We start from the raw sequence: 27925 nt of genomic DNA on the forward strand, positions 1-27925 counted from the left end.
TTATTGTAAATTACTAAATCTAACAGAAACCTAATATGAAATGTTCACAAACACTAACGTTAAGGTCGCTTGGCTTTAGTTTTCTAGTTATTCCTTATTTTTAGACCTATTTTACATATAGAAACATTACCTGACCGTTTTTACCATAATGTCAAAGACACTCCGTATACCGTCCTTTTCTTTTCTACTTGCTGTTCCTCGCGCATTATCTGTGAAAAAGACTTATTGGTTTGATCGTTGTATTTATCTTCAAATTGACTATTGTATAAAAAAAACAAATAATCTCTAGAAAGCATCTATTTTTCTTAATTTGTTGACCGTTTATGACAAGGTGAAATTATTGAGTGTACGACCCCTACGAGTCGTATAAATTTTGGAAGAAAATTTTTACGAAATTTTAAGAGTTAACATAATAATGGATTTATTATTATTTTTTATTTGATAACCTTTTTCAATCTATTACATTCAATATTAAATTTTTATCTAAAAGAATATCTATTAAATTATAGTTAGTTCTCTGTCACCATAATAATATTTAACTGTTCTAACGTTGATTGTCTTATTGCTTATTATCGTTATTATATTTGCTAAAATTAAGTATTAGTACATCCGTGTTCATGTTAGTTACGTTAATGCTTCTTCGTCTTGTAAACAAATTATTATTTGAATGATATAAATGAATAACCCTACATAATCTGCAAATAAATTTGATGTACTCGTACTTATAAAAAAAAAACAATAATACTAAGGAAAATAAGTGATCTGGGACCCATGATTTCCGTGCAATTGAAGTGAATGGTACAAATGCTGTAACATAGTGTGTGTCGTATCGTAAAAAATAATCGTTCAAATTTTGATATCTCTAAATATATAAATATTTATGTATAAATAATTATATCTATTTATTATATATATATTTTTCATTACTATAATTATTAATAACAAATGAAAAAGTATGAAGCATTTTTTGATATATTAGCTTAAAATATGTAATTTACAGTGTCATATTACTACCACATGCAAAATAAAATTCAATCGATATCTTTTATTTAATGGTATTCATTTATATACAGAAAAGTGTACAAAATTCTACAATATTATTGCAACATACATAAATATATAAAATAATAAGTATAATTACAACCTAATTACATGTAACGTAATATAATTATATTAATAAAATTTAATTATAAAGAGTTTATTATTTATATATTCATAAATGTTTGAATACCTACTTGGAATCATTTAGGATGATTCATAAATATATCAAATTGTATTATTCTCTACATACCTTGTTTCGTACGCACATATATATAAGTATTATATTCTAAATATAATACTAATCTAAAATAATGATGCGATAGAGTACAACGAAGATGATACATTACATACGCTATTGTAAATTAAATGACCAATAAGATATCACTATTCAATGACGACCCCTTCCCTCTTATTTGCGTGACTGCACAAATCAAAGGACTTTGGTATACAGAGAACGTATGTATGTTTGACGAAATATTTCGAAAGACTACGAATCATGATTGCTTGAAATGTTTGCTTATCTGCCAGAACATTACGCTATTGCGAGAGTTGCGGTTGCGTTTGACAGTTCTTCTGTCGACTTTTGTTCATCGTGTTGGCTTAATTTCAGTGTCCGACAACATGTTCGACACGTGAGTGACAAATATATTAAACTATATTATTTTATTACGTGACAACATAATATAATATTACGTTATGTATTAAATTTTAGAGACTACACAGTTCGAACGCAAAAATGTTATAAATCTGTATTTCGTATACAGTAAAGTGAATATGAAACAAGTTAACGACGAAATATGTATATGAAATCGTTATAACTTGTTGATCAAAGTTAATAGTACGACCAGTTAAGCTATAAAAAACGAAGTGTGAATTAACTAAATTATAATGTGAAAGAATAATGTGAATAGATGTGTTTAAGTTTTGAATACAGATTTCCTGCGATTACTTTTCTATCGTGTTTTTGTTTAGTGTGTGTTATAACGGTGAATGTAATTTAATTATCGTACAGGGAACGTACGAACGAATGATTCTTCCAACTTCGACCATAACTTATTTTTAAAAACTCGTTGAGTGTTCTAGCGATTTTAATAGTTATACAAAACAGTAATTTAAATAAATTGTAAGAGATATATAAAATAGCATATTCAACCGCCATCGAATAATATATAAATAGTCACTGAAATTTTTTTCAATTGAAAATTTGATCATACTATGCATTATACATTTCAATACATTCACAGACATTTCTGATTAATTTCTGTACAAATTGTTCCTAAATCGATTCATACCTCTAGATGAGTTCTCATCTTGTTCTTTGAACAACGAAAACTCAATATTTAATCATTTTTTAATCAATGATTTCATTTACCCCGAGTTTATTGACATTTACGAAAATTGTAAATTGTAGAAATATTTCATTTGGTTGTGTTTTATAGTCTTTATGTTTTTGTTACAATAAAATCGTCGGGGTCAATTTGATCTGAGTAAAAGTACTGCAAATCTTAGGAAAGATCTACATAAGTATTTAGATTGTTATCAAAATATTTCTGAATTATTTAGCTGTAAACAAGGTAGATAGACAAGTAGAAAGTCTTCAAATCTTTATGAACAATAAGAAAGAAGTAGTTTTATATCCAAAATGTTTTTCAGTGTAATTTTATTTAACCTTTTCATATGAATAAATGTAAAATGTAATAAATTTAATATACAATGTAATAATTATTACATTCATACAGTATTACATGGCTATTAAAGCTTAATTTTATATTTTCAAGTTAAATTGATCCAAACCATATGAATGAATGTAACAAAAATATGAAGTGTGTACATAACCTAATAAAAACTATACATTCCATAAACACCAATGGAATATGCATAATTCGATGTTCACACTCTCTAAGAAATTATTTACTCTCAATATTATTTTGGTACTATATCTACGAAAGGAAATTCGTATTTATATGTACGATTTATAGGTTTACAAACAAATAATACTGACGAATTTGTATCATGCCAGGAACGAAATTCGTAACTACAGAATCTAATCAATTTTTCTGATAAAATGTTCAGATAACATACACTGAGTTACGTAACAGTTTTAAAACGGCTAAGTTTATCAATAAGGAATGACATAAGATAATACTCACCTAATTATAATTTTATCTCGTCATAATTATTATAATTACTCGTCGTAAACCTATCTGGATCGACAGACGATTTAAACATTACCTGAATTCATAACCTATTTAGATAGGTTTAGACACAGTGTTTAGACACTGTTTATTTTACTCGTAAAATAGGAACGAATAAGGAATTGAAATTACATATTTAAAATAATTTCTGTTATAAACAAAGACACTTCTCTTGTCAAATTATTATTAAATAGCACCATGAACGAACGGAGCAGAATAAAATTGAAAAATTAATAAAAGATGTAACTTGATCAAAGTTTATAATGAGAAAGCATTTTTTCATTGCATTATTTTATGTAATTGTTACTATTTATGACCATTCTCAGCTTAATTCATCAATTTTTCATACCATATTTTTGAAGATATTAGTTTTCTTACTGTCCCTAGTGTAATAGTAATTTATTTAATTTAATTAAAACGATTAAAGGTTGAAAAATGAAAATTGTTTTTCAAAAAGTGAGAACAAGAACATATGTTGCGAGAAAGTATGCATAAGTATAATTTTGAACGATGCGATTCAATGAATAGAAACCTAATGGATAGTTACCAAATAACTAGGAAACATGATTTTCGAATTTTTACTTCAACAATTCCGTGATTTATAGAGGAAACGACCTTGAAGAACTGAAGAGCTGAAAGTTCTTGAACTCCGGAACGCTCGAGGCGATTGTGTGTTTCGTAAATTGAGATAAATACCATGATCAGAAAGTAGTGTAAACATCTAGATTTTATTATACACGCATTTATTAATTAATACTACAACTGAAGAATAAAGAATGTTTTTCCACAGACATCGAGGGTAAAATACATAGCGACTATCTTTTATCATTGCAAAAAGCGATGTGTATATTACAAACTAGAAATTTAAATGATTAAAAGTAATGTTTCATCGACTCGATTTAACAAAGAGAGATTTTTTCTTGTTTGAAGGAAAATAGTACTTCTTGTAATTAGATGCAGCAGATGATTTATCAATTGTTTTAACGATTAGAAGAATATGTATTCATTTAAAGCTCTCTAATTGGTAATTTAAATAATTATAAAACAGTGTAAGCTTCTGTTTAATACAAATACAATTTTTATTAGATTGCTGAATAGTGTCAAACAAACATCTATTGAATCCTATTGTGTTATATTATACATATATAAAATGCACAACGAGCTATCGTTTTCGAGAAAATGCTTCTGTAAATGTATACAAAAGTTTTCTTAAAACATTTCTTCCCCCCATATCTTTAATATTTTAATATTAAATATATTTTTATTTAATAATTACATAATAATTAATCAATTAATTACATAATACAAAGTACGCTACATATACTATGTGTTTTACACATTCTCAAAGTTTTATAATTTTCTGAATTTCCGGATTAGGAATTTTCGCTTGTAAGTTCTTTTTGTCATTTTAATAATAATCAATGTTAATCATAACAATTTCTTTTCCATAAATAAAATATTTATCGTTGCCTATAAATTACATTGCAACGGTAAATGTTTCATCTATTTCGGTACTAAACATTCAGGTCGAAAGATCCAAACTGAGGCACGGATAGACGTAATATTTAACTTTTAATTGAAATGAAACTTGGTGGGCTATTAGAAGGCGCACGTAAAAACACTAAATATAAAATCTTAATTTTCGAAGATACAAGTTTTCAATTATCAGTCATACGTTTGAAATAAAATCATGCAGAACGTGTATAAGGTGTGCATTTTTGAGATTATAAAACAATTAATGGTATAAGGTGGAGGAGTTAAAAAAAATGTGGTCCATGCCTAGTTGCCCCGTTTAGCTATGCTATTTACAGAACTTGTTTGAATAACCTTGCTGAATAACAAAAATGACTATCTAATGACTACTCAGACTTTACGCGTACGCCTTCCGTGCTGAATACTTACTATCGGTTTTAATAAGACATGATACAGCGTAAAAAAATTTAGTGATACGTCATTTACTATTATGTGCTACGTAATGAACTTTTTACACAATAAATATCCATGCACTGAACTTGCAGTAAATAAATAAATAAATAAATAAATAAATAAATATACTTTTTAGCTATATCAATAATTATGATAATATGTACTAAAGTAGATAAGATCGCATTTAAAAGCAATTGTGTTGCAGAACATTAAAAAAACGAGAAGAAAGATACAAAGTGTTACTTTTAATAGACACATTGGATTATATTGCAAAAAGAAAAAGGAAGGATTTCAAAAAGAAACATACATGTAATTAAAAAATAGCTGAGAAAAAGTAGGAGGAGCAATGAAGTCGAAAGTTGTTTACAATTTGTGAAACATTTAAAGCATATATCAAGTTAACTATATCGGGAGCGAGCAAGACGGCAATGGTTCATTTAGAAAAATGAAATATATTAAAAATTAGTAAATTAGCCTCTGGCCACTCCTAATGGCATTTTATCACAATTACGATCTTCAATTGTTTTGGAAGAAAGAAGTAAAAATGATATCAACTCAAAGTTAACGTATCATGTATACTTAATTCGAAAACAACGATTTAAAAACATACTAAATATTCGATAGAATGAACGATGCCTAAAGGTTATCCATTGAAATGACGAATACGTGAAAACTAAAAGATGAAACAGTTACCAAATAGGAAGATAAACGCAATATCTATTTTATGTAGAATCAGCAGATCATGAGAAGTCGGGCCATTTAATACATGCGCAACCTAAATCGCGTGTACAACACAATTCACGCGCTAAGGAGATAATGTGCTAAGAAAGATAAAAGTAGAAGTAAACAAAACGGTAGATTTCAGAATCTGAAATCAGGTGCTGAAATTAAAATGCTCCCAAAAATAAATCAAATATTTAGATAAATGTATAAGAAGCTTATAATAGATCTAAAAACTCATGAATCTCAAGCAAGCTAAATAATGATTAGTATATTAGTTGATTAGTATTTATATATATATATATATATATATAATATATATATATAATATATATATAATATATATATTATATATTATATATTATTATATTATATTATATATTATATTATATATTATATTATATATTATAATATATATATATATAAATAAGGATAAGATAAATAACTTTCCAGTGAACGATATTATACCGAAGCTAGATATTCCCGAAAGTCTGTGCTCTAAAGTAAATGAACAAACCGTAGGCAACTACAATCTAAAGCAGACGTCTGGTAAGACAAAACGCAATACAATAAATTCAAAAACAAAATCGCTATTTTAACAAATATATTGCGTATAGTTTGACCATAGTAATGGTTTTTATGAAGATACTTTGCAAATTACTTTCAAATTGCACGAAATTTTTAACTCTATTTTTATTTCTCTATCACTGACATTTTTCCCTATTAAAGAAAATCTCTTTAATAACAGAATAATAATGATGAAATATACCGTATTGCAATTTACGACATTGTAATATTAGAATTTGTGATTTTATGTAGATGTTTCTAAGTCGCATAAGGTTCCGTAATTTGTTTTAATTCTCCTGTGTAATTTCTGAGAAAATCGAGAAAAAATTTGAAAAAATGCGTGAGGTATTATAGTTTAATATTTCATTGTAAGCACGGAAACATGTTTAAGCAATGTTTAAAGTGAAAAAAATGACCCCAAATATATAACAATGTTTAGAGATATTTTTAAATTCATTTCTAGAATCGAACATATAGGAGGAAATTAATTTACATCATCCGGTAGGGCAAATCTTTGATTTACAAACAGAGTTAGTTTTATAAGAAGTTAAATCACGTTTTGTTTTTAAAATACGATGTTCCAGCGTTGAGTACTACTGTCTACAACATAGGCCCTACGTGACCTGTCTTACGAAATTATTTCGTTTGTACTTTGAAAGCGAAACGTGATTTGTAATTATTATTCACGTCATCCATGGTTTACCAAGGTTTACTCTATCACGTGATGTAATTAAATTTCGTTCCGTATACTTAGTTTTTTAAATAAATTGTAGAATTCCGCAAAAATTGGTATTACAGGAGTTACTTTTACTTTAATCATTGTCGAACACTCGAACGGTAAACCTTTTTGATCGAAATATAATTATATTATTTATGAATTTTTTTAAACATTTTTTAATATACTTTTTTTACACAACTTAGTTTTCCTACAAGTCTTAATGAAACATATGAACATTTAAATTAGTTTTCAGAAACTAGACATTCGAATAACAATTGTTAAACTCTTGATCTATGTGAACCCGGGCCCCATCATCCGAGTGTTATAATATCAAATAACATTGCCTGAATTTTAAAGTTGCCTCTCTTTTCCAAAATTGATTTCTTTTATAAACTACACACAAGAACTCGAAAATTACAGATCATATTAAAAAGCATCAGCTGAATATTCAATTTTAATTCAATTGATGTACAATACGCAAAATACCGCTATTCTTAATCTCGTTATTGATCTCTGTTAATCTCCATACATTAAATTATGTAATCCGTTTCCATAATTCTATTCAATTGAATTCAATAGAAAATGAAATGTGTCGGTTCATACGATAAAGTTATGTAATATGAATGAACAATGTACATACAATGTTTCTCTTGTTATTTCAGATTACAAATTGCTGCTTATTACAGTATTGTAATTACATGCGTTGTCATCTTCTTGGCATTTATTGTCTCTTGTGAGAGAATGAGATATTATATCAAATTTTGTTTCTTTATATTTATTGCCGCTACAGTGCCGACTATATCCATACCATTTATGCTATTAAGAATTAGAGATTGGAGGAATGCAATGTAAGAGTATGAAACTTGTAATACAAAATTAGCAAAAGATAAATGATAAGCTAAGTATTTATTCAATTTACAAAAACTTTCAGTCCCACCGCTTGGTGTTTGAAATTAGGTATGAGATTATTAGGAGTTCAATATCATGTACGCGGAAAAGAAAATCTGGTTCAAAACAGCGGTAGTATAGTTTTAATCAACCATCAAAGTTCGATTGATCTAACTGGCAAGTATAATATGTTAGTAATATTTTTTATTTCATAAAACAGATATATTGTACAAATTGATAACGACGCTAAAATTTCAGTTTTAGCCGAACTATGGCTGTTAAAAAGAAAGAGCATCGTTATTTCCAAAAAAGAGGTAATGTATTTTGGACCCTTCGGTATTGCAATCTGGCTATGGGGAACCATTTTTATTAATAGACAGAAAAGCAAAGAAGCATATAACGTGTTGAACGAAGCCGGAGATATTGTTAAAGACTCGAAGGTATAGTTACAAGTACAGAAAATTGTTAATTCACTTATTTTTAATTGGTTTCTTTGTATATTTTCTAGGCAAATCTTCTCATATTCCCAGAAGGCCATCGTCACTCTAATTCTTCGTTAATGCCTTTTAAAAAAGGTGCTTTCCACACTGCAATCACAAAACAACTACCAATCCAACCAATTGTTGTTTCTAAATATTACTTTTTGAATGCAAAACAGAAGATATTTAATTCAGGTTCAGAATTTAAACTATTACTGTTGCGATTTGTAAATATAATTATTTTATTTAATTATTTTTGTTTAACTGAAATTATCTTTTAGGTGTAAGTTACATTACAATTTTGCCTGCTATTTCTACAGAAAATTTAACCTTGGATGATCTTCCAATGTTGATGGAAAAAGTTTATGAATGTATGAATACTAAATTCTCCGAAACTTCGGAGGAAGTCTTAAATAATCATATTAATACGTTAAAAACAAAACAATAATACAAACGGTGAAATTATGGTAAATTTTAACAGTTTTGAATGTATGAAATTATGTCAAAAAATACTTAGTTAAAATTGTATGTGTGTGCATGTATGTAAATAAAATTGTCTACATACAATCTTTCTACTTGCATACAACAGAATTTTGTACCATTTATGAAAAAGTACAAACATAGCAATTGTGTAACTAATCGTGTTTGAGGTAGCAGTTCAAATATGTTTGTAGTGATAAAGTGTCTCAAATGGGATAAAGTATAACTTGTGATATTATGTTTAAGAAAATACTGTATTTTGAATTATTACATATCTGAAAGTATAGGATGTACCACAAATTACTATACAAATCAAGTCAGGGAAAGTTTATGATTTAAAACAAGACAAATATTAAGATTATATATTAAGATTAACAAGACAAGCTTCCGTTTCGAGAAAATCGAGTTTGACAATTCGTAGAATACGCGTACTATTGAATAAAAATTAATTGTCTCTGTTCAAGATTTCCTAGAACTACTTCTTGTAAATATGAACGCAACTTGGCGAACTGGATTTAAAAATAGAGAAAAATGTTTGCCGCAGAGCTATTACATTTTCTATTAAAATTGGTGTACTTTGCCTTGCTGTACATATATTTTTACGCTGATAGTTATAGCTTAAGTCTAGCTATTCAGTAAAAACGGTCTTTTTGTCTTTGTATAAAATATACCTTCTTCAGCCCATATATTTTCCTATTTTCCAATAATATACATATACATATAGTATGTAACGATAATATTCGGACAACTTTTAAGACACAATAACCGTTTTTAAATTGAACTGAACAACTTGAATTTTTCTAGGATGTTTGACAGACTAGTTTACTAGACAATAAGCAAACTACTTGCAAAAAAATACAATTGGTTGAAATTACAAAAAAAATTATGGTTTTACAACCTTTTTATCTGAAATTTCACATTCAAAGTATTATAATTTAAAGTTATTGATACTAATTCTTATCTCCAATCTAAAATTCAACTGCTATAGAAATCTAAAAGCTTTTAAATTGTATTCTTGCATGCAAGAGTGTCAGTGACATATCATTTCTGTATATAGTAATAGGTATATACTAAATTTTGATAAAAGGAATACAATTTTAAACTGCCACTTCTGGGGAGGAATTTGACAAGAAATATTTTTTTTAAATGTAGAATGACTCACGCCCTTTTGAAATTTCGCGCGCAATTTTCACTCAGTCCCTTGGAAGGGGAAGTCTGTGCATGAGGCGCCCTACCATGGGCATGGACAGAACATTACTTCGTAAATTTCGTATATACGCGGTATTATTTGTGTTCAAGCATCCAGCTGATTGGAGTTTAAAGTTTAAATCGCGCACACCACAGTCGTATTCAGTTTTCAACCGTTTATCTCGTGAAAAAAATATTTCAATATGTAAACTGCGAAAGAATTTATCGATTTGTATCGCATAAAAGCTATACCTGTTATGTTCCTAATTGTTCAATATTTTTTAAACAATTTATATATATATATATAAGTTGTATGTATATATACAGGGTGTCCCAAAAATGTCTCGCAATACGGAAATGTGAGGTAGCTGAGGTCATTCTAAGTAACTTTTTCCTTTGCGAAAATGCAATCTGCGGCTTTGTTTACGAGTTCTTAACGAAAAACACTGGCCAATGAGAGGTGACGGTGCGAGAGAGTCCGCAGCACGAGGCTTCGACAGAAGGTCGGGACGGACTCGAACCGCGTTCGAAGTATTGAACAAGTTACGAAGCGTGAATTTTCAGGATTTTTTTTTATTACGTAAAAGTGATATTTTTAAGAAAAACGCTGTTCACCTCTACTTTAGAACGTCTGAAGAATATTTACTAATTTTTCGGACCCGAAATAATATGTAGTTTAACCGTGACAGCCGTTTTAATTTTCTGGTATGCATGATACCTCATGTGTACCATATGAAATTTTTATGCAAGGTGTACAGCGAAGATTAACAAAGTTCGTAAATGATATTTTAATTTTAATAATTCCGTGTCCAAACAGATTTCAACGAATGATTCACAAAGCTGATTTAATAATAAATAATCGCGTTAAGGAACGTAAAGGATTTGTTTATTAGAGAAATATGAAAAATATTATCAATAAGAAACTCACCCATTTAGTTGAGGATGCATTTGCTGACTCGTACGCACTGACCTCGTACAATGTACACCTGATCCCAGGTCGATGACCGCAACATTCGAGGGATACTGTCAGAAGAACCTCTGGTATGGTCATTTACGAAGTTCACTTACACTGCACTATCACCAAATACTGATCACTTAATCAATTACTGATAATCCGAATCACTTGTGGAAAATACGAAAAATCACTGAGACTCGTTACGCTTCGTAACTTGTTCAATACTTCGAACGCGGTTCGAGTCCGTCCCGACCTTCTGTCGAAGCCTCGTGCTGCGGACTCTCTCGCGCCGTCGCCTCTCATTGATCAGTGTTTTTCGTTAATAACTCGTAAATAAAGCCGCAGATTGCATTTTCGCAAAGGAAAGAGTTACTTAGAATGACCTTAGCTACCCCACATTTCCGTATTGCAAGACATTTTTGAGACACCCTGTATAATAAAACGAATGCATGCAATACCTAAGAGTTTACGCGCGACTATAATTCAAATTTTATTTGAAAGGAACATGTGATGTATTCTTTTAGAATCGTTTTTGTCGCATTATGAAATTTCGTTCTTACGTAAAAAGATCAAGTAATAAAATAACAAAATGCAAGTACAAAAGTATCTTCAGCTAACACTGGCAATAATTAAACCTTATGTAGTTAAATCTCCCTTTGTGCTCCAGGTAAGAAAACATAACCTAAATTTAATGCTGTTTCAAACGAGTACACAATCATAAGTAACAGAAAACGTAGTTATCAAAAGTATTGATGCTTTACATATTGTCAAATTATAGTATTGCCTTTTGGACACTGTCCTAATTTGCAGAAAATTCGAGATTTAATAATTGACAATAATTTCAAAGTTGTCAGATCACGCAGGACTATAATTGCTCCAAAAGAAGCAGCGCTGTTTTATGCAGAGCATAAAGATAAATTTTTTTATAATCGTCTTACGACATTCATGTGTAGTGGTCCATCGGATATTCATATCTTAGCTAATTATGATGCCATTTGCAAATGGAGAAAACTAATGGGTCCCACAAAAGTTTATCATGCACAATATAGTAATCCTGAAACAATTCGAGGAATGTTTGGTCTCTCAGATACCAGGAATGCAACGCACGGATCAGGTATAATAATTATGTTCAAAAATTGTTATCTTTATAACATGAAACTATTTATTTTAGACTCTGTAGAATCTGCAGAAAAGGAGATTGCCATATTTTTCAGTGAATTTGATTCCAGGAAATGGTACGAAAACGAAGAAAAATATTATAATTTAGGTAGACTTCATTTTGATCCAATAGCTTTTGTACATACCATTGACAGCAGCTTCAAGGAAATTAATAAAAAAGAATGATAGACTGATAAATATTAATAGAGTAATAAATTTTATTTGAAATTATATTTATATTAGTCTATCAAATACATAAACTAATATTCTAGTCACTTGAAAACTATTACTTTTGTATTTTATTGCAACTTAGAGATTAAATTATATTTATATCTACTACTTTTCCTTCTCTTATTCGATATCTTAGAATATTCATCGTTGTAAATTAAATTTTGAGGAATACAATTTAAACTAAAAAGCAGTTATACATACACATGTATAATATGAAGATAAAATTGTTATTTGTAAAATAATTATAATAAAGAAGTTGCTCTTATTATTAATTGTTATGACATGACATATTTAATATTTAATATTAAATTACATTTGTATAGTTCAAGCAATAAATGTACAAAACACAATAAAATATGTATCATACTCTAAACAAAACATAACATAGACCACTTATCTTATGGAATGTTGTATCTCTGTACAATTGTTAAAAGTGTTAAAAAATTCTTGACCTGAAGGTGCACTTGAAAATTCTGTTCAAACAAACCCAAATTTTACGGAATTTTTGTGGTTTCATCAAGTTTGAAAATTAACATATTGCTTAGTTAAGTATACGCGTAGTGAAAAGTATATTGAGAATATTACAATTTGTAAGAATGCGTGGACGAAATTCTATACAGGAATGTGTACAGAAAGAATCATTCATTCATAGTATCAAAATTGAGGGAAATTCTAGTGTTAGCTTTCAGAGTGATGCAAAAGTAATCCTACAAATACATGCGTTCAAAATACATCTGAACGTGCATTGAGCATCATTTACGAATATGCTGGACGATGTGATTGAGAATCAACAGATTTCATTATTTGAATTTCGCGCCGCGTGCCTCATATGTGCTAATGGTTGACTTTTAATTGTTACTGACTTTAGATCGAAGTTTCTAACGGCGCTTCAATAAGGCGGGTGTCCATCTGAGAGTAAAATTGACAGGAGTTGCTCTCAAGAGCACGTCTCGCAGATGGACACAGTCTTGAAAGTCGGCGAAAAAATGTTTACAATGTAATGAAGAAGCGTTCGAACATCTTCAGTAAAGACATTTTTTGAAAATATCTTGAGAACTAATAATTTTTTTGCAATGACACCCTAATAATTTTTTACGTAGAATGAACAGAGGAATCGATCTGTGCAATAAAAAATGCATTTTCATTTAAAGAAATGATGCAATTGTTAATTGCATATGTACTGATGTACTTAAAAAATGCACTACAAACGTAGTGCTCTTTAAGTCATTTATCTTTCTACTTCGGCATTTTTTCTTAAATGTATTAATAACGTAATTATGACCCGAAACAATAGCATTACGTTGCTTCGTTACATGATCGATACGAACACAGCTATTGATAGCTACTACCTACGATTATATTATATGCTCCAAATAAATGGCGACAGGAGAGAAATTTGGGAAATTTGAACGTAATGTTGAGATCGTATATTTCATTCAGTGGCCCGCAAAAGTGTTTGTACACCTTTTAAAACGCAATAACTTTCTCAAATCTCAATTAAATGATTTGAATTTTTTTTTAGATGATAGTTTTTAGATACTAGTTTTTTTTAGATACTAGTTTACTACACGATGACTAAAAAGCTTTTTTTTTTAATTTTACTATTACTTGAATGAAAATAAAAAAATAAAAACCCTCGTTTTTTAACTTTTTTATCTGAGCTTATAACGAAAATTTAAAAAATGTTTTTCATAGATCTCGGCAACTTACATGCATGCTGAAAATTTGATCGAAATCGGTTAACCCAGAGTCGAGCTACAGTCGTTAAAATATTTTTAAAACTGCAGACAAATCTCTCACTGTGGACTAGTCAGGGGAGAGTGCGGATACACGTAGGACATCCCTATATTGCAGAGAAATGGTCACATTTTCTTTTTACTTTAGTGTTCATATTTATGTCGGATTTTAATTGAAAAAAGACATTTGGTAGAATTCAAAGAACCTTCATTATAAATAAAAAAAAACTAATAATTAGCGCTAAAATTTGTATTTTAGTTGATTTTATAAACTTCTAGTAAAGTATTTACCGCACTGAAGAATATTATTATACGATAAAACTTAAGAAACGAAAAATGATACCGAGAAATAATAAAAAATAGAAACAAATAGTTTTGTTGAATAGCATATGCATACATAAATCTGATCATCGATATCCTACACTACAACATTTGTTTCAAAACATTTATCACTCATATTTTTCGAAATATTTACATATTTTCATGTAAATGGAAAAATGATTTTTTAAACAGTTTTTTTTAAACAAGTTTCATCAAAATCTACGCACATCAGTGTGTATCGCTCACCGGCATTTCCTAGTTCGGAACCAATGTGTACACGGTTCTGAGAGTTCTTCCCGATTGTTATCTGTGGCGACAATTTTCGTAGCTCTTGGAGGGAAAAAACTCTTGAAACTGCTCTCGAATGGATGCACAACTTGCAAGCACTCGCTAGTGCAACTCCCAGATGGACACCCGCCTTTACTCTTAATTTTGATCTTTCCTTGACTTGTACAATCATCGCCTAAAAGAAGATTCATACATAAATGAACGTTTTATATTATATGATAAAAAACTGGTGAATTGTATTTTCTTTACTTTAGAGTTACAATTTTCATATATAGTGATTATAAATGAAGCAAAATTGTTTTGCAAAAATAACCGTAACTGCAAAAATAATTAATATTTATTTGCTTAGCATAAAGAATACAATAAACAAATTTTAAATTAAAATAATACTTTTGCAATTTATATGGACTGTTTGAATTTTTGTGTATTTATCAAAATACACAATGTATTTGTAGCGTTTCTTATAAGTATATATTTGACAAGTGTGATTGATATGTATCACCGATCGTAAGTGTGTTACATAGTATTCCTGAACGTGAAGTGTTATTATTGACCTGTCACCACTTATCAGTCCATATGGCATCACCAGCACCAAAATCGCCTGAACAATCTGAAAAGAATAGAAAATATGACAGACAATTAAGGTAAATAATTAGCCCACAATTTTTTGGGGTTAGGAAATGCATTTTTCTTATTTATGAATTCAAATTATTGCGTAATTTAATAGTAATTAAACTTCTCTGTGTATTAATGAATTCTGTATTCTACAAGTTTTGTTAGATATAATTCTACTCTTATTAAAAAAATAATTACTATCTATGTATATAGATTATGGGGTGATCATGGACAAGCTGCATTAGAAAGTGCTCATGTTTGTCTCATAAATGCTACAGGACTTGGTACAGAGATTTTGAAATCTTTAGTCCTCCCAGGTATTGGAGCATTTACTATTGTCGATGGAAAAAAGATTATTAATGAAGACATTGGAGCAAAGTATGTATATCATTATGTTCTTTATCATAATTTTGAAACATGAAATTGCTATGGTAGTACTAAGTTTAGTTTTTAAATCAATTTGAATAGTTTTTTTCTAGAAGCAGATAGCGTTGGAAAATCTAGGGCACAAGTAGCAATGCAAATGCTATTAGAATTAAATTCAGATGTTAGAGGTGATTATATAGATGAAGAACCTGAACAAATTTTGTATAATAGTCCTGACTTTTTCAACAATTTTACGGTTGTTGTAGCTACATCACTTACTGAAAAGTAAGGCTGATATTACAAGTGAATTATAACTACTATTAATGTAAATGAAATATGTAAAACAAAATAAATTTTTAGGTCCTTAATTCTTTTATCACAGAGGCTTTGGAAACTGAATATACCATTAATAGTATGCAGAAGCATAGGTTTTATTGCATACTTAAGAATTCAAGTCAAAGATCATACAATTATAGAAACGCATCCAGATAATGAAACACCAGATTTACGTCTAGATAAGCCCTTTGAAACATTAAAAAAGCATTTGGACTCAGTAAACCTTGATGAGATGAGTTTCAAAGATCATTCTCATGTACCATACTTAGTTATATTATATAAATTTTTAGAGAAGTGGATTAACGAAAAAGGAGAATTACCCAAAACATATAAAGAAAAACAACAATTAAAAGAAATGATAAAAGGAGGAATGAGAAGGGATGAAAATGATACAAAGAATAGTGAGGAAAATTTTGAAGAAGCTATTAAAGCGGTGAATACATGTATAGGACATACAAAAATTCCAGATAATGTAACAAGTGTTTTAAATGATGAACAGTGTGTTAATTTAACAACTAAGGTAAGAAGAAATTTTTTGTTTTAATAATAAGACCATGTGTAACATTATATAGTATAGTTATTACTTGTCTTTTAGATAGATACATTATAATTTAAGCTAAGCATTTAGCATTATCTTTTTGATACGTTTATAGTTGTGTGTCTAAGTTAGATTAGAAAAAAACGTGAAGAATCATGTAGTATACAAAATGCAGAAAATAATATCATAAAAAAGGTTTCTTACATCTTTTTTCATCTGTTGCAAAACATTTTATATATATTCAAACATAATTTGCATATACACATTTTATATACATTAAATATACAGTCATATTGCAGTTCTTGAGAACAGATAAGTGATATAAAATTCTTTATAAATACATGAAATTAATCATTTTCATTTAAGTTAAATATTGAAATGTTTGGGAATTATAAACTCATGTTAAACATGGCCTCCTCTTTGCTTATAAATTCTTAAAAATTATAGAACTATAAAATTGATGTAATAAATTTGCAGAGTAATTCATTTTGGATTATTGCTAAGGCTATAAAAGATTTTTGTGAAAATGAAGGAGGTGGATTATTGCCATTAAAAGGTACTTTACCAGATATGTTTGCAGATACTGATAAGTACATAATGCTTCAACAAATGTAGGTTTCTTTTCTATAGAAGTCTTTTTCTACAGTATAGATGTTTCGACTTAAATTTGTATTTATTTTTATCTTCTAGTTATCACAAACAAGCGACAGCTGACGCAGAAGTAGTGTGGCGTCGTACAGTACAATTATTGCGACAATTGGGAAAACCGTCAGATACTATTTCCGAAAGAGATGTAAAGTTATTTTGTAGGCATGTTTCCGATATACATGTTGAAAGAGGAACATGTATCGCAGATGAATATGATTCTAAAGTATTTGATGCAAGTAATATAGGTAATATTTTATGTATACTATAATGTTCATAAAGTTATATGAGTATGAAAAATATAAATAATCTTATATGCTTTTTCAGTGCAAAGTTTAGAAGATCCAGAAAGTATGATGATCTACTATGTTGTTCTTAGAGGAATTGAAAAATTTCAAACGGAGTATAACTCATATCCAGGCGAATTTGATGATCAAGTGGAGCCAGATATTGTCAAACTTAAAGTATTTTTAACAGAATAATATTATTACTGCTTCGTCAAAATAAAATAAATAATTTACAACTTTAGTCATTATAATTGATATTTCTTTTATATAGGCATGCATTTTGAAATTATTAATTGAATGGGGATGCGGACCTTTAGCAAAAGACGATTACGTACATGAGTTTTGTCGATTTGGTGGATCAGAATTACATTCTGTATCAGCATTTTTAGGTGGTCTTGCTGCTCAAGAAGTTATCAAATTTGTTACAAATCAGTATAAACCAGTTCACAATACGTTCATATATGATGCAGTTACATCGAATTCTGGGACATTTTTTTTTTAAATTGTTGAATGTTAAATTAGTGACATACTTTTGTATTAAATAAAAAATATGCAATTTATAGTATACACAACATTTGTATATATTTAAACTGATTGTAAACCTTTCTTCATTTAAAAATACAATGAAACAATTGTTTCATAAAAATCAATATGTATGTATTTGTCACAAGAGGTATTAAAACTCAAGTTGAACGAGTATAATATCAACACTTTAATGTAGCAATTAACTGATACATAAGTGATTTCGTTCTTATTTATAATAAACAACTATTACTTACAATAAATATGTGTAAGGTGAAAAGCAAATTAATATTTTATAATTCCTTATGGCCAACATTTTACGCAAATAATATTTACCGGTGTTCCATTCTCAATATAACTTAATAAAATGGGTTGCGCTTTGATTTTCGTATTGCTTTACTTTGTACGTCAACATCTTATATCACTTTATGTAATGTTGCTTTATTAATGTAGAATTAATTGTATCCTGAGTATATTAATTAACCGTTAACTATGATTAACAATACTACAATATAAAACTCTGACACTTTCGCACAAACCACTTCAGCATCGTGAATATATTTAATATCCTATATATTTATTATCTTCAACATAACTATCCCTTGTCCATTTAGTTTTTAGTTAATTTACACTTTATATTGATCTTCCGCGTAGGTTTGTTGAATGACAGTCACATTTGAAATTCTAAGGATTGCTAGTTCAGAAGTAGTTATGCGAAAGTTTAACAAAATTTTTTTAAAGATTACAACAAACGCAATCTCAATAATACGTATTTTGTACTTCGTATACACATATTGCACCAATAAATACATATAGGATTAATAATAAATTACACTTATACAACATAGAAAAAATTAGTGAGATAAATTATCAAGAGGTGGGAAAACATTCAAATGGTTATAAATAATTAATAGTAGTAGAACTCAATTTATGTGAAATAAAATTAAACACTTCTTTGACATAGTTGAGTAGTACAAATTTTATGGATCATAAAAAAATTTTTCACAATTATTAGAGATATGTAATAGATTGACATAAAGCGAAAGACAACACATTACAAATGGAGGAACATTTAATGCTTATAGATTTAAGTTTATGAGAAAAACACCGGTAGAGAATAACAACAAGTTTTGTAGTATAAATATTAAGAATTTCATCTATTAACTTTCTTGTTTTTTTAACTCTGAGTCGTATAATTCATTAATTCCTTTTTTTTGTCCTTCAAAAAGTATCATCTGTTTGTATATTTTATAATAACAGATAATCTCACTATAAAAGTAAATAAGAGCAACATGAAGTTATTAATGTAATTACTTTTGAATATCTATACTTATATAATTGTCAATAAAATTATTTTCATTTTGTTGCTGCTATTGACTATTGTTTTATTTACTGTCACGTTCTTTTGTTTTTCATCAAACATTTCAAATGAAATTTTTGAAATTTCAAATTTTTTAAAATAAATTTATATAAAAATTAAATTTTTTTCGGGAAAGGAAAGCATCAATAATTATTTGTTTAAACTATACGACTCTGTATAACACTACTGAAGTAGATATGGAAAGATTTTGATAAGTAGATGCAGAAGATTTTTAAGGCATAGGTCATTTGTAAGATCAGAAATATTAGTAAGAGGAGTAACTTCTATATGATTAGATTAGAATTCTCTAATTAGAAGTACTAAAATCTTAGGCAAAAAATAATGATGGAATATAGATAGATTTCAATGTGTAATTAGTGTCAGATTTTGCTAAAATTCTTACTATATGGATTTCTTGTCACTAATCAATTTTTTCGTCAGTAGTTAAATTGATGTCAATCGAAGTGAAAATTATAATCCATCAAACTCCTAACACTTTATATTTTAGTTCAAGAAGAATTATTAAGATAGACAGAAGCAGTGAATAACAGTATCCTTTCTTTACCAATGCTTTTATCAATAATCCAATTTATGGGAATTTTTATAAGTATTATTTTTATGATAAAATAATGTATTACAATTACATTAGACTACAATTTATTATTTAGTGCGATAGTTTAATTTGCTTACTCATAATAACATTCTGGTGCCACGCAGCAGCATAAAGTATTTTTTTATATTAAGAAATTGAATAAAATTTTATATTTAATAAAAACTGGTAATTGTATTACTTATTCTTCCTCCTTCACCATCCCCTTCTTTTCATTAAGATATATAAGATGTATATTGTTTAAAATTATTTATGGTATTGAGAATAAATTTAATCTTCAATGTAGTTAAGATGTCTTAAACTACTGCTCTCGATCAATTTCCGTAGTTGTTCTTGTATATAATTTTTATCACATATTACATTTCTTCAACTATTTCATATTTTATTGAAATCATAAGAGTAAAAATGCATTATGTAAAATAGTAATATTTTTGATAATTACTGTTCTTTTTTTAAATAATCTATAAGTATTTTGTGAACAATGTTATACTTAGAAGGAAGCTTAGAATAAATCATTAATTTTTAATACAAGATTAAATAAATAAATAGGAAAAGAAGGATGAAGCTTCTTAAAGCAATAGAAATTTTATATGAATATTTATACATATCTTTTTTATGAAATTGTGGTATATATATTAGGTTGATCACAAAGTTTTTTTTTTAAATTTGATTTGTATATTTATAAGCTTTTTTTTAGGAATTTTTATAAATTACAAGTAATTAATGTATGTATAGAATAAAACTATAAGATATTGGTGTGATATTAGAGGACAAAATTACTCACACTTCAAAAGCTGTTAGAAAATATGATATATTAGATATTATTTTGTATGAGTACTTGATGGAAAAATCTATAATGGAAGTAGTTTTCTAACAAGACCATAGATATTACTTGAAACAAATTCGATGTAGACCCATATTTAATGGTATGTGTACCAAACTAATAAATAGTTATTCCATTCTAAAGAAATGTTAAAACTCTTGATCAATCTAATATAATTACAATTACAACCATTAGAACATATAATACATTTATGAACTTCTATATTTGTTATATTTCTAGAGCCATGCACATTACATGTAAATAGTTCATGTTAATGTAATTATGTTGTACACTTATATGTTTCAATAGAACCTGATGCACATCAAATTATCTCTAAAAACATTTGTGAACTCTAAAAAATATTAATTAAATAAATATTTGTATGTTTACATTTACTAATGTTGCGTATTAAAGTATTTAGTAATGTTTGAAGTAATCATAAATTAATAACAAAAAGACACATCATTACATAGATCTTTAGTTTTAATAATAAAGTAAATTTTATTTGTGCAATGTAAAGTAGTCCTAACTTTGTGAGCATTAGTAGACTAAAAAAATTATGTACTTATTAACATATAATTTTTATAATGAACCTAATTCGCTCTATCATATTTGATTTGTAAACTTTTAACATTAATTTATTAAAACTTGATGAATTAATGCAACATTCAATTTATAGATGTGTTTCACAAATAAGAAGTAGAATACCATTAAATACTTGTATACTCATAAAATTATGCACATTTTATAATATTATTGACTCTTTAAAATTATGTTAATATAATTATGTCATTTATGTTATGCTTGTTTACTGCATCTTAACAGGAGATACAGTAAGTATAGAATAATTTGACTAGTGCTAGATTTAAAATACCAATGTTATTTAAGTAAAAGTTGCCACCTCCCCTTTTCTCATTTCTACATTTATTAGAAGTTAAAGGCATTGTTTCATTGAGTAGTCAGAGAAAACTAAAATTTATTTTAAAATCTTATATATTAACTTTAATGAGGTTATTTAGTTTTTACAATGACTATATGGGTTAGAGATATAACTACATAGTCTTTATCCTTAAATATTAATGAGCATAAGGTGAACGGATATACACCTTAAGAGTACAATAGATTTATGAATAGATACAAATATAAATATGTATACATTCTAGTATACGTATCTTATACGCTGTTTTTCTTTAAAATAATACCAATTGCATGATGGTCAATCGTTAAATAGTAAAATGTTCGAATAGTGATATCAGAAAGCGGTGTAAAGTTTTAAAGTGTGAGTAAAATCACACGGTCATGCGATACAAAGAGGAAATGGTGATAGAGACAATAAAAAAGAAGCAGCCAATGACAAGAAGCTAATTGAAAATCATGAAATTGAAAGTTACTTAATCAAAGTTTTTTTTATATTGAAAACAATAAACTTTTGAAATTTGATTTTTATCACATGAAATTTGTATAGATTTTATATCTTTCTGATAACGTATAAACTACTTATGCTGGTACTATAAATACTATAATTACAGTAATTTGTTACATGTATTTCTTTTGCTGCTGCGCGTCTTCATGTCAGCAAAAACTGCAACTTTATCGCACTCATACCGTTACAATAAGTCATAAAATTATAATGCTACGTAAATGTATACATGTATAGAATGTATTGAATTAATCAATACTAATTGAATAACAGATGACGGAACATTTTTGTGTTCACTTTATGTTTTCGCTTTTTTTATTTACTTTTGTTTTCTCACATCTTGCTCTTCTTATCTCACGTACGCATACGTGTAGACACATTTAATGATACATTGTCACACACATAGCACAATTGTACACGTACACGCGCATAAGCATTCGCAAAAATAAATCTCTAAAATAGTTCGTGCGTGTGAATTTTATTCTTTCGTTCCTTTTTATTTTGTTGTGTTTTTTTACTTTTTGCTTCTTTTTACAATTTTTGTTCTTGACACGAAACCGCTCCTATCGCTTCGACTAAGAAGCTTCTGAAAATATCAATCAGTTCAGTTATTCAGATTGGCAGAGACTTCAAGAATTTTTGTATGTTTAAATGCGAAGATTGAAGGATTATCTTCACTTCACTGAAATTAACAAACATTGAAAAAGGGAGTACAGCAAAGGTTATCGGATTGTTGGAAATTTATCATCTAATTTTGTAACTTGAATAATTTTATACAAATTAAATATAAATTTTAGTCGATGTTTGATGTTTTTTATATAATTTTGTATATATTCGTTTTTATATTATATAAAAAAACGAATTAGATATTATTTTTAAGAAAATGTGTAGGGTGTAAAATTAAGTGTGCTATGTACAATTAAATATTGTTCTGTTTGTGGAATGAGTTCAATATTTGATTACTTTTTCATAAAACTGTATGTATAGTAGGTATGAAAGTTGTCTTGACCTTCTTATTTTAAATCTAGTAATACGCTTCTTTATACATGATTTTTAACGAATATAACGACTGATAAAGTTTAGAGGAAGACTAGAGGAATAACTAAAATTAGAATAATATAGATTTCGTTTTCATTTCACAATGTTTTTTGCTGCAATTTGGGAAAAGTTTGATGTTCATTTAAATGAGATAAGTATAATAGTCCCTGCTCAATAAATTCAAATTTAGGACAAGCTGTTTGTATATACTGAAAATTATTGAGAATTATCTTTTTGTTTGTGTATCAGGGAAGAAATATTCGTAAGACATTAAGTAGAAAGACTTAAATATGTAGTTATGAGAAATAAGAAGGATAATTTGAATATTAAACAAGAACCACTATATTATACTGTATAAAAATACAAGCTATTGTGCAGTTTTTCTTTTTTGAGCTTGCATTTATTGTTACATCATAAAATTCATAAATTTAGATCTGTAATTTTATATATAAGGTTAGCACTATTGTCAGAATATCATATTAAAATGCAGCAAACTTTTACAAATTTCATAGAAATTAAATCTTACTTCATATTTTTTCATTGTAGTTTGGATTACCTTATATGTTTTTAGTCATTACGTTCGTAAAAAATTCATACACGTAAAAAAATATTATTCCAATTAGAAAAGACAAGTTAATTTTTGTAACATTTATAGTTTTATGTTCCTAATATTAAGCGACGTTATTATCGAATAATCTCCAACAAACAGAACTTTCGTACCCCACTTAGTTTTAAACATACACATTTGACTGTAACATATATTTAATTTTATGTTCACAGATATAATTTCACGACAAATTTTTCTAATCATTTACATTAGTTTACACCCTTAGAAATTACGAAAGTATTATAAATATAAAGCAAATGTAAGATTCACTTATTGTAAGATAAGTATTTATATGTAATTTATATTGTAACGTTTTTACAGTAGAAATCCACATGCTTTAGTTAAGGGATAATATAATGAAATTAAACGATTATTAGTCACTATCCTTAACTGTTTGTACAAATAATTAAAATTTATGTTTAAACAATTAAACTGCAGATTAATTTGTTTGATTTTGAGCTAAACGAAAGTGTGTACATAATCGGTATGTTTTAGTTTGTTTTTGCATAATTTCTATCTTTATGTAATTACTATTCAGAAAAAATTGTATTACTCATGTAAGACAGCGTTTAGTACTCACATAAGTGAGTGCAATGATTTTTTGAAATGGAGCTCAATAGAAGTTTAAATATAATTTAATAAAAACTAAATATTAAGTCATTTACCAAATTTCTTTTCAATAAATGATGTTTGAATAAATGGAGTTCTACTGTATTATAAGAATGCATACAAATTAATAACATAATCTTTTAGATCGACTTGTTTGCTTATTGTTCCAGTGACCTTTGCTATCCAAATGAGTACTGATTGTTTGTTGTAATACAGCAAGATCTCACGCAAAAGGAATATTTTTCACAATTGTTGGATCATTGAAAGATCCAGGACAGTGTATTATGAGATATCTAAAACTTTCTGCCAGGATCACAAAGAGTATTTTGCACATTATCACATAATATGAAATAATGTGTCTTTGCAAGTAGCCATTACGCTTAGCATTATTTTCCCTATCTCATAGACACGTGTAATAGATTTTTTTTCATTATCTAGGTGCAAATCTAGTTAGTCTATCAGATTTCTACATACTTAAAAATAGAATTTTTATAGAGGTTATTCTATATTCATTTGAGTTACTCTACATACAATCGTAGAAGAGAATGGAAGTGTACATATATTTTCATAAACAAAAAATTGCATATATTAGCTTTTTGATTACTTCCTGTCCGATGTCTAATGCGAGAAATCTTCTACTTACATCCAGGGACTTTAGTTACGATTTATCCCGTAAAATGAAGAAGTTACTATATACAAAAATAAAGCTCATCGAATTTCGTTAATAAAAAGGTATTTAGATTTGCTTTGACAAATGGAAAACAGTACCTTCAATTTTTTTTTTAATTGCATAAAATAAGAAACCACCGAAGTCTAAGTTAATAAAGAATTTAATTACTTTAAAATAAGAATGATTATGAGTTATGAATAGAAAATAGAAAGCTAATTAGTTTAATTTAAAGGTATTGTATAACTGGTATCTGTTAGCTAACTGAGGATGTATTGTGATAAAAATTCTCTGATCAAAATGTTTAGTGATATTCTAATGTGCAGCACTTTCCAATCTCTGCACTGGTTAAAGACAAAATCAAAAATCTAAAATAATTATCTTATAATTAATAGTTCTCTCTCAATGTTTATGCAATCTTCGTAACTGTATTATTTAATTGATTTTATTTGAATTATAAGTCAATGTCTAATTATGTATTTATTCAAGTTATGTAAGATTGAAAATTAATGTGTCTTATACTTAGCATATGCTCAAATTTATTATTTTGACATTAGAATTTACTTTGAGACTAATAAAATATTATGTATCATTTATGTAAAGCTTGTACATAAAGTCCATACTAAATACTTCAAATAGCAACAAAAGAGGAATATATATGTGTTTACAAGATTGGAAATATTATAATTATCACAGATACTGATCGAGTAGAGTTTATTAAATTAAATTATAGATCAAAATAACTTTTTTAATTTCGATACCAGTCACAGTAGCTTTTCTTTTGTACATGATGATTCTGTCAATTTTACAATTCAATGACAGGTATGATGCATTTATTTATTATAATAATTTAGAGCAACTCCAACAAAAGCAACCAAAATATGATAATCGAACTATAATATAAAACATTACCGTACAACCTATTTGATCATATTCGGAAAAATGTTGACACATTCTACAAGAAAATTTTACGATATCAGGAAATGTAAAAATAATTAGATACTATACTATAAGGAAGGTATCTTTTTTAATAAGAGGATGAAATTATGAAAATATTGTACACCAAAAAATCAGTTACACAATAAAGTATCGCAATTTCAAAATTTTTAAATATACAGAGTATGTATAACTTAATTCAAATTATTATCTTATTACTTAAAATTAAAAGTAGAGAGAACCATAAATATGAAATATCTATTTGAACAACATTTTAAATAAAACCATTATCAAAATCTTTTAAATAATGTTGTATTGTGTTTATTTTTCGTTTGTTATAAATAATATAATTTAAATAAAAATTTCGAATCAAAGTATATAATTGCTTAAAAAAAATAAATCACATATAAACGTTTAACTTTGAAAGAGTCATCAACTGTATGTCCATTGCACGTGACTATAAAGTAGGAGAAAGATACGTTGTGTACAATAGCTTACAAAAATTAAATATCGCGTTTAACGACTAATTTTATTTTGAGCTGCGTATGGCGGAGATTTTTAATAAAGGCTATTTCTCAAAAATACGTCCGAAATGTGTTATCGTTATTCAGAAGCGTAATCAAAGGTGATTAGCAAAGACATACACATCCCTATGATGAAAGACAGTGCTTGTATGAAAAATGAAATTTCTATATTCAAGATATTTTGTGAAATGACAAACAGTACAAGTATGTAGTACATCTTCTGTATAACATCTCGCTAATTATTACATTTAACCGAACAAATAGACTGGGAACACTGCTACAGACATTAAATTTATCAACAGTATCAAGGTTGCAACGTTGGATGAAGCAGATTCTCGGTTGTAGCTATGAGTCGAAATATTCTTTCTGAAATCACAGAGCGCGGATCGCTCTGCGGGTCCTTCGTCGTACGCAGCACACGAAGATCAATATATCCAAAAACGTAACAAGCTTTTTTCTTTAAAACCGATCCGTTTATAAGACGGAGCGACTGGACTAGTCTTACAGACTAGCTTGCGGTATGCGCAAGCGCCATGGGCCCAGTGACCCTGGACCTTTCCGGGAACCGGTCCAATGTCAAAATACCACTTTTCCTTATCACCTACGTTTTTATAGAACATTTACGTTCATAAAGAAACATGTATCTCGCTTACTCTCTAGTTTTCGTCAATTCAAATAATCATCCGGATAAAACGTCGTGACTATACCAAAATGAAGAAACAAGTTTACGCGCGAAAGTTCGTTAATAGAAACCAATTAACAGCGAACGTTATGATTCGTAGATCTTCTAACAAAATCGTCATACATATTCCTTATGATCGTAATGCTTTTTACATGGGGTACTATCAGACCGGTTCCCGATTCTCGTATGTAGATGATACGGTAATACTTGCGTAACGGCCCAAGGCTTCACTGAGCTTGTGCACTCGGATCGCACTGCAACAGTCGCACAATAGACGGGTCATTCTTTGCACCCTCTATAAATTCATCAAGCGATAATATTCCATCCTTATTTTTGTCCATTTGTAAGAATATCTTATCGGTTCTTTTTTCAGGTGTAGACTCGTCTTCTGGCATTTTCATCACGGATCCTACCATTTTGTAGATTGCCTGAAACCAATATAAATCCTC

General features: G+C 28.1%; 4 protein-coding genes across 6 annotated transcripts in view; 3 read left to right on the forward strand and 1 right to left on the reverse strand.

Annotated features, from left to right (window-relative positions):
* Nucleotides 1-1538: 1538 nt before the first annotated feature.
* LOC117222174 (1-acyl-sn-glycerol-3-phosphate acyltransferase alpha) lies at nucleotides 1539-9101 on the forward strand. 2 transcript variants are annotated; one of them, XM_033473777.2, is made up of 6 exons: nucleotides 1539-1673; nucleotides 7830-8015; nucleotides 8099-8232; nucleotides 8314-8495; nucleotides 8564-8729; nucleotides 8816-9101. In XM_033473777.2, exons 1-6 carry the CDS (start codon nucleotides 1663-1665, stop codon nucleotides 8980-8982), a joined length of 846 nt encoding a protein of 281 aa, XP_033329668.1. In that variant the 5' UTR covers nucleotides 1539-1662; the 3' UTR covers nucleotides 8983-9101. The 2 variants fall into 2 exon arrangements, with proteins under 2 accessions (XP_033329668.1, XP_033329745.1); XM_033473854.2 differs by lacking the exon at nucleotides 1539-1673 and adding an exon at nucleotides 6336-6431.
* Nucleotides 9102-10874: 1773 nt separating this feature from the next.
* On the forward strand, nucleotides 10875-13003 carry LOC117220381 (nucleoside diphosphate kinase 6). Its single transcript, XM_033470316.2, has 3 exons — nucleotides 10875-11824; nucleotides 11968-12271; nucleotides 12329-13003. Exons 1-3 carry the CDS (start codon nucleotides 11747-11749, stop codon nucleotides 12499-12501), a joined length of 555 nt encoding a protein of 184 aa, XP_033326207.1. The 5' UTR covers nucleotides 10875-11746; the 3' UTR covers nucleotides 12502-13003.
* A 1834-nt stretch (nucleotides 13004-14837) lies between these two features.
* On the forward strand, nucleotides 14838-18250 carry APP-BP1 (Nedd8-activating enzyme E1 regulatory subunit APP-BP1). Its single transcript, XM_033471673.2, has 8 exons — nucleotides 14838-15535; nucleotides 15720-15884; nucleotides 15975-16157; nucleotides 16233-16728; nucleotides 17224-17357; nucleotides 17437-17639; nucleotides 17719-17855; nucleotides 17950-18250. The coding sequence occupies exons 1-8, from the start codon at nucleotides 15468-15470 to the stop codon at nucleotides 18178-18180; spliced, it is 1617 nt and encodes a 538-aa protein (XP_033327564.1). The 5' UTR covers nucleotides 14838-15467; the 3' UTR covers nucleotides 18181-18250.
* A 116-nt stretch (nucleotides 18251-18366) lies between these two features.
* The window catches only part of Nca (neurocalcin homolog), a 510394-nt gene continuing 500835 nt past the window's right edge, over nucleotides 18367-27925 (reverse strand). For both annotated transcript variants that reach the window (XM_033474228.2, XM_033474310.2), the window contains exon 5: nucleotides 18367-27904. In XM_033474228.2, the coding sequence (XP_033330119.1) occupies nucleotides 27704-27904 (201 nt within the window). In that variant the 3' untranslated portion in view covers nucleotides 18367-27703. The remainder of the gene's footprint in view (nucleotides 27905-27925) is intronic.

The sequence above is a fragment of the Megalopta genalis genome, chromosome 1, assembly GCF_051020955.1.
Source record: "Megalopta genalis isolate 19385.01 chromosome 1, iyMegGena1_principal, whole genome shotgun sequence".
Classification (NCBI taxonomy): Eukaryota; Metazoa; Arthropoda; class Insecta; order Hymenoptera; family Halictidae; genus Megalopta; species Megalopta genalis.